Genomic DNA, 8,614 nt, shown 5'->3' on the forward strand with positions numbered 1-8,614 from the left:
ATACTTTGATATGCTCTGATCCTAGCTCTGATATGCTCTGATCTATTATTAGGGATCAATGTTATGATAATGGTTCTAATATGAAATGAAAACAAGAGATTCAAAAATGACTATTTGAAATAAGGCATTTTTTTAATTTCGCCCTGGCCTATAAAATGTTTGGATGAAATCTGATCCACTCCCAACTTTGTTACTGAAAACTTACCCTCACAGCCTGAAAGATCGAAGAAATGGAGTTCAAATTTTTCTATAGATATTACGAAGTACATTTTTGTTCTCTGAAAAGCCTTCCAACAGTAAGGGAAACTATAATTTATTTGTTGCAACAACATACATAATATTTGTCTACAAAATTTAAATATTCCTCAATCCTCATGCTAGTGCAAGGTCATGCATTGCATGGTGTTAATTGTGTATTCTATCAGAAGCCTTCTTTGCCTGCAATATATTAACATTCAGAACCAACTCTCATCCATTAGAAGATCAATATATATAGAAAATTATTGGTTACCAAAGTCAAAATTAATGGAAAGGGATAGAAAGGAGGTTTGATATTTTACCTCATTTTCCCAGTTTGTTCGCAAAGTAATTATAAAGAGCAGCACTGCTTGTGCAAAGAGGGCTATTGTGATCCCCAACCAAAGTCCCTAAACCAAATTGATTAAAAGAGTAAGTATATCGCAAATTATATTGTGGACCATGGTCCACAATGCAATGTGGACGATGATCATGGCTGATACTGCAGTTATGTTGAACGGATACTGCAATTGTGTTGAAAAGATAGTGCAGTTGTGTTGAAAGGAAACTGCAGTTGCGCAGAACAGAGGTCGTTCATCCATTCAACACAACTGCAATATCCTTTCCCGCTTAACACAACTGCAGTATCAGTTCAACACAACAACTGCAGTTCCAGACGGTTGACACGACCTCTGTTCCGTGCAACTGCAATTTACTTTCAACACAACTGCAGTATCAGTTCAACACAACTGCAATATTAGTCATGATCCATGGTCCACGGTATAAGGACTGTAAGTATATACCTTTTTTCTATCAAAACAATTCGAAAATGGGTCAGTCTAAATTTATCATAAAATTATAGATTAGGGTGTGTTTAGAAATTAGGAAAATGACTTCTGAAAATGTTTTTTGGATAATGAGTCATTTTCAAAAAACATTTTCATTCCCAGTTTGGTTGCATTCTAGAAAATTATCTTGGTGTGTTTGGTTCATATTGTATAATTAAATATTTTAATTGTTTTTTTAGAATAGAACAATATTTATAATAATATAATAATAATAATACAACTGGTGGTGGTGGTTGTTTTGTGGTGGTGTTGGCGATGGTATGGTAGTGGTGGCGATGATTAGTAAAGTGTTGATCAAGTAGCACCCGATGTTAACCTAAACTGTACTCATCATTTCCAATTTTAGATTTCTTATCTAAAAACATAATAAATGTGAATGAAGGTTATACTCCTCATTTATGTCCGTTTTTTCCGTTAAGCTTTTTTGTACATTATGCTATAAAAGTTGTACTACATAATATTTTGGACAAATATACCCCTACCGTTATAACTTTCGTTACCTTTTCCACTATTGTTACTATACACATGCATCTGCCATATATTTTCTTATCTTTTTCAACAATAATAATAAAATATACACATTAAATATTAGAGTTATATGTTAGTTATTTTTTAAAATATAAACATTCAATTTATAAAAATATTTTACAATTGTTATTATTATTATTTACTATATTAAAATTTGAATAAATTTAAAATTTTAATATAAAATACTAATATTTGGCACATATTCAATGCGCATCGCGCATAAGAAAAACTAGTTTGTTAATAAGAGTTAATACCATGTAAGGTCATCTGAATATATCAATTTTGCCACATTTAGTCTTAAATTTTTAAATTAACCACTCATGATCCTTCGACGTTCAAATTGTTACCATCTGTAGTCCAAGTTAACCACTCAAGGTCCTTCAACTATCAAATTTTAACCACTCATGCATAATCCTTCCAAGAGGATCGTAACTGGTTAAATTTTAAAATTTGAAGGGCTATGAGTGGTTATCTTGGACCACGGATAGTAACAAATTGAAAATCGAATGACCAATTCAAGAAGAGTGATCAATTTGAAAATTTAGGACTAAACGTGGTAAAACTATTATACGGACCCCATATGACTTTAATTCTTGTTCATAATGTTTGATTATTTATGTTGTCATTATCTCTTTATAATTTAATAACTTTTTCTTATTGAACGTTAATTATATTACTAGTTAGCTATATAAGGATCAAATTAATTTAAAAGATAATGGAGGAAGGACGACTTCTCGATCTGTGTCACTCTCTAACAACCTAAATGTACCCAAAATGATCTCTCACTTTCTCATAATGTAACTACGTACTTATGGCCCTCTTTTTTCTTTCTTTCTTATAATCTTCTACGCAAGTAAATAGACCTCTATTAATGGCCTTTATTGCATATATGCTAGCTAACATGAGTAAATGTGTGCAAAGTAAAAAAATAAATTAAAATTTGGGACATATATTTTGATCATACCATCCCTCCAACATGATAGATGAAAGCTAAGAGTATTCCAGCAGGTATCCCAAACAAATAATAGGCTCCCAAGTTGATTATTGCCCCAATATTTTGCCACCCACATCCTCTCGCTATGCCTGAAATTACATTCATATCCACATAAATTTTATACATACATACATACATATATATAATAATATATATTCACTTCCTTCGTTTCATACAAACTGCAATTTAATTTCTTTTTCAACAACTTTTAATATTGAAATAAGGGTCAAATAGGTCATCCAACTACACAGCAAACTTCAATTAGGCCATCAAATTCAAAAAAACTATAATTAAGTCTCCGAACAATGTAAAATGATGTAATTCAACCTAAAATGATCTATTGACCTGGTAACATGTTAACGTGGTAGTTATCGAATTTTAAAATTTGTTTTTTAAATTTTATTTTAATAAATTTAAATTAAATAATTATTTAAAAAAAAAAAAAACACCCGCCTTCTCCAGTGAGAAGGCGAGTGATTTTTTTTTTTGAAAGTTGAAACACCACGGCTGTTTGAAATTTGAAAGTTTAATAATCATGGGTGATTAACTTAAAAGTTTAGGACTAAACGTGACAATATCACTCGGAGGACCCCACCCCAAATGACATTAACTCTTAAAAGTACTATTAAACACGAAAAGTTAAATTTAAAAATAATTTAAAATATAAAAAAATAAGCAAAGAATAAAAGGTTAGTTTGAGTAATGAATAATAAATATGATAGATAAAATGAGATGAAGTATAAAATAACTGGCGACAGAAGTAACATGTTTTGAAAAAAGAACTCACAATATCTCATCTTTTCATTTTCTTATTGTGATAAAATCTGAACCAATAGTGATAAAAGTTTTATTCTCTATCATTCCATGAGAACAAAAATACACTTATGATTCCCTGAATATAATAATTAAAAGATGGTACCATACCTGAAAGAATACATAGAAGGCTGTCAAGGAAATGAGAGGCAGAGAGGAAGAGTAACATTTGACCAGCATAGTTTACAACTTCTTCCTCGGTGCTGAAAACGTAACCCCATACTTTGTGCACTGAAACCATTGCTATGCCTACTAATATCCCTTCTGTTGCCGCGCACCCTAACGCTGTACGCACCGCCATCCACGCTGCATTTGGCCTCCCTGCACCCACTTCATTTGACACCCTTACACTGTACTAACCAAAATCATATCAAGTGACAATTTGTATTTTGTATTCAGGAATAGTCCAGTGACTATTAATATTTATCAGTTTTTATCTTTGACTTTCAATCAAGGTATAGACGGCCGAGGCGTCGATTAAGCTACTTAATCGACCGATTAGTTATTGTTATCTTTCAATTAGACCATAAATGGTTTATTGTGTGTTCACATTTACCAATTTTCATCATAAACTTTCAATTTGATCATAAATGGTCCATTGACTATTTATTTTGTTTCAGATTTGGTCCTTCAGTTAAATATCTATTTAGTGAACATTAAACTAAAGGGTAATAATGTAAAAATTGGCTTTTTAATTTGTTGAGTTAGGCAAAGTTCATCACTAGTGGGAATGCAAAGACCCAAAATTTTACATTATTACCATTAAATTTAATGTTTACTAAATTGATATTTAATTGAAAGACCAAATTTGGAATAAAATCAATAATTAAGAGACCATTAATTTATGGTCAAATATATTGAAAGTCGATGATGAAAATTGATAAATGTCAATAGTTAAGGAATCATATTTGTGGTCTAATTAAAAGTCGAAGATAAAAATTGATAAATATCAATGGTCAATGGATCATTCTTGGATTTTAACTCCTTTTAAGGTGTTAATCAACTATCGGGTATAACCATCATCAAGTGCTGATATTGATTATCAGATATAACCACCTATAAATATATGTTGTAGATGGTTGTACTGAAATGGCAAGATCTTAATCAATATATATACTACATATATATTAAGTGGCAGATAATTAATGACTGAAAGTTACCTTATAGCGCCACCAAGTCCCATAGGCAGCATATAAACGATGATGCATGTATTTAGTCTGACAACAATTAACACCAAACAATAAGCCAAGTATTCTTTACCCTTAACAAAAAGAAAGCAGCAAAGCAGTAAGAAAGTGATAGTAAAATGGTTAAATGGATCTAGTAGATAGTAAGACAATATAGCAATAGACTAAGCGAGTAGTAAAGCAAAACAACAATAAAGCCCACAAACAATAAGACAGAAGTAAGCAGTAAGGGAATAAAATCAAATCGGGAGATACGTGGACGTTCTCAATATAAGACAAACAGTATACAAGGCATGTAACTATTAATTTTGGAGATTAGCACATTGGCCAAGATAGATCTTTACCAAAAGAGACAAGATGCATAAAAAGAAGTAAAAACGTTGAATTAAGGAAGAAGTTACAAGCAACGGATGATTAAAAATCTATAGGTGTCAAAGATAAGAGTTGACAACGCCAAATTACAATAACAATTTGAGTTGGAAATATAGATAATATCTTTAAATCGAGGAATCGACCAACAACAAATTTCTTTGCGCCAGCATCCTCGCTTTTGTATTTATTATCCAAGGCTTCCCACAACGCTCTCGCTGTGCCAATTTTACAATATACATCGTAAAGAGCACCACACAACCCGTTCAGAATGTAGTTGCGGCAAAGGAAGTTCGAATCCTTCCAAAACCCAACCGACATCACGGATTGTGGATCATGTTCCTTCAACTCAGGAACTTTCTCGATCAACAACCTTGCCCAGCCGAGAGTAGCCAAGTAGAACAACATCTTTTACTGTCACCTCTTTAAGTTCGAACCAGTGAACTTTTCCGGCCTTTCGGCCATACCACTTGGTACCGTAGGTACCCGCATCGTAGGGATATACCCCTCAATCCACACCATCTTGTGAACCAACGTTCATTGGTGCCTGGGAATGTGCAACATTGTTGCCGTTCCCACCCTGTTGTTCTCAACAACATTCTCGTCACCATAAACTGGAAGTGTAGGGTTCTCTACATTTTCGAGAAAATCAAAAAGAAAATAAGGTTTTAAGCTTGTTAAGAAATAATATTACTAAAATAATATTTCTCTACTTTTTCGAGAAAATAAAAAAGAAAATAAGGTTTTAAGCTTGTTAAGAAATAATATTACTAAAATAATATTTCACGAAGATAACAAGCACAAATATACAAAATCAAAAAGAAAATAAGGTTTTAAGCTTGTTAAGAAATAATATTACTAAAATAATATTTCACGAAGATAACAAGCACAAATATACAAAAGGATTTTATGGAAAAAGGTAAGCTTGATTGAGTGGTGTGTGTACTCACTACACTGTCCTTAAAACATCGAGTCAAACCTTCTCAGGCTCATTTTGAGATTTGATTTGCACCCCTTGTGCACATAAGAAAGCCTCTATGCTATACAATTCAACAAGCCTTAGAAAGATTCTTGTATAAATAGTGGTGCAAACCCCTTCCCAAACCAATGTGGGACAAAGCCTTACTCTAAAGCTTTTCCCACCATTTTTCCAACTCAAATGGGTCAATTTGAGAACCAAATTCTCATTCACCCATTATCCATTTTGTGCGTACAATATATCAATCTCTTCATCTAACTACGAAGAACCCGAATCCACTTTGACCCGACCCAAATTGAAAGTGGACCCTACATATATTTGTACAACAAAATAGCCATTAAAATTGCTATTTTATACTATTTTTCCAACATATATTACCCAACAACCAAAGTTATACGACTGTAAAAGGCATAAATGGTAGGCTTTTGGTCACCTACCATTTCATAAAGCGCCAACGGAAAAATATTCAAAAATTTCTCTTTCAAGCCCCGAGCTCTATAAATAGAGCATTTCCTGAAGCGAAAGAAAAAAAAAAAAACAAAACAAAACTCGGAGACACACACTAGGGAAACACGAAGAGAGATTGAGAATCAATTAAAATACAACAGCCTTTTAAAGATTCTTAGTTTCTTACAATGTTTGAATAGAGATTATCACCCTAACATAATTAAAAAATAAAACTCACTAAAAGTTAAATCGAATATCATCAATTTTGAAAGACTTCCTGCTAAAAGTTTGAATCAAATATCTTTAAAAATTTTGAAGTTTATAAAAGTCCGCATCGAATACACCTCATATAATCAAGTTGTGCTCTTATTCGGAAGAGAGTATATATTAAAATATGAAACGAATTGACTTACGTTATAGAAAGAATTGAAGTTTCCAACTCGGGATTTGGAAGAAACCCACATAACAAAACCATCAGCTCGAATGACCAATTCTCTAAGCTACACTTATCACACACACAAAAATCTTTAGAAAATTAAAATTGGCCTTAGTTCATGGGACAATTGTTATACCGTAGATCAAGACTCATCTTGTATTATGAATCCTTGTTTAAAAATTATGTTTGCAGTTAGCATATTCTTTACTTGCCCTTAACCGTTTATGTGTGTAAACAAATTGAAAACATATAACATGTTAACTATAGACACATAATATATTAATTGTAAAACACATAATATATATATTATTGTTAAAATATGTGTCTGCAGTCATATATTATACATCTACAATTATCATGTTATGTATTTTTAGTTAACATGTTATGTGTTTAATTTGTTTACAGACATAAACGAATATAGAATATTGGTTAACTGCAGACTTGAAGGTAGACATCGGTCCAAAATATAATTTGTCCTGATGAGAAGTGTAATAAAAAATTGATAAAGTTGGAGCGGAGAGAAGTACGTACCAAAGCATGGCGGTGGAAGGAATCCCTAATCTAAGAAACTTGATGATATCATGAAACATATCTTTGGAAAACCCTGTCCATGTTTCTTTACAAGAAGGAGAAACCCTCACATAAACACCCAACAAGACTACATTAACCCAGTAAGATATGGCATTAGCCATGGCAGCACCATTGAATCCCATCCCAGATTTGAATACTAAAATCCAGCAGCTGAGCACATGCACCAGAGCGGCGATTCCGGCCGTGAACATCATGGGGACAACGTTGTTTTGGGCCTGTAGAAATGAAACCAAACACCGCAGGATTGCGTACGGGAAAATGCTGGGTATTAGAAACCGAGCGTACTCGCCGGCGGCGCCAGATATCTCCGGATCTGTGCCGCAAAACCTGAGGATCCGGTCGGTGTAGGCCCAAACGCCGGCCACCGGAATGCATATTAGAAGCATCACTAGCATTCCTCTCTGCATAAAGATTCCCAGCATTTTGTACTGTTTGGCGCCGTATGATTGACCGCATAGTGTTTCCAAAGCGCCTGTGAATCCTCTCTGGTTTTAGTTAAACAAACACGAGATCCATAGTTAATTCATCATTATTGCAGTTGAAACCAAGTACAAATAAATGTTGCAGAAGGCACTAGGCACTAGTCAAGTGCTTAGAGCGTCTAGGGCCAAAGTCAACTAGTAATCCATGTATATTGTCTCAATTTGTTCATACAAGGCTGTAAGTTGTTAGATTGTTATAATCTCAAACTAGTCAACTGTTAGTAACTGTTGGTTGTGTAACTGAAGGAATATAGAAGAGGAGCAAACACTGAGCAAGTAAAAATAACCTCTCAACCGAATTAAGTAGGAGATTTAGGTGCAAAACTTGGAGCCTAAGGCACTAGTCGGCCTGCCGACTAAAAGAAGCCTAGGACTAAATTTTTACAACACTTCTACAAATTAAACATTTTGCAGTTGAAGTTTCTGGTACGGAGAGGCTGACCATAAGACTGAAACCGGTGACTGAAGCGAAGGCGGTGGCCATGGAAGCGCCGGAGAGAAACAGCTCGCCGCCGAGATTGCCGACGAACATGAGTGAGATGAACTGCAGGGAAGTTAACAGAAGATTTACGGAAATCAAAGGGCCAGCTAAAACCATCAGCTTCTTCACTTCGCCGGAAACCTCATCCCAACATTTTCTTCTCTTATCATTTTCAGATTCAGTAATCAATAATGGGATCTCCATCTCTGCATTTCTTTCCAT

At 33.7% G+C, this 8,614-nt stretch overlaps 1 protein-coding gene across 1 annotated transcript; it reads right to left on the reverse strand.

The window, feature by feature from the left end:
• Positions 1–231: 231 nt before the first annotated feature.
• On the reverse strand, positions 232–8,614 carry LOC116007028 (protein DETOXIFICATION 16-like). Its single transcript, XM_031247591.1, has 8 exons — positions 8,354–8,614; positions 7,370–7,914; positions 6,816–6,902; positions 4,581–4,637; positions 3,532–3,770; positions 2,578–2,696; positions 561–647; positions 232–438 (listed from the first exon to the last, which is right to left on the reverse strand). Exons 1-8 carry the CDS (start codon positions 8,612–8,614, stop codon positions 406–408), a joined length of 1,428 nt encoding a protein of 475 aa, XP_031103451.1. The 3' UTR covers positions 232–405.

The sequence above is a fragment of the Ipomoea triloba genome, chromosome 15 (genome assembly GCF_003576645.1).
Source record: "Ipomoea triloba cultivar NCNSP0323 chromosome 15, ASM357664v1".
Lineage (NCBI taxonomy): Eukaryota > Viridiplantae > Streptophyta > Magnoliopsida > Solanales > Convolvulaceae > Ipomoea > Ipomoea triloba.

What these genes read in the sequence shown, in the direction of transcription:
- LOC116007028 (XM_031247591.1), bottom strand. Translation starts at nt 8,614, where the DNA reads ATGGAAAGAAATGCAGAGATGGAGATCCCATTATTGATTACTGAATCT. An exon ending in TCACCGGTTTCAGTCTTATG is followed by an intron (nt 7,915 to 8,353) that starts GTCAGCCTCTCC and finishes AACTAAAACCAG; the next exon opens with AGAGGATTCACAGGCGCTTT. An exon ending in ACTTCAATTCTTTCTATAAC is followed by an intron (nt 4,638 to 6,815) that starts GTAAGTCAATTC and finishes AATTGTTGTCAG; the next exon opens with ACTAAATACATGCATCATCG.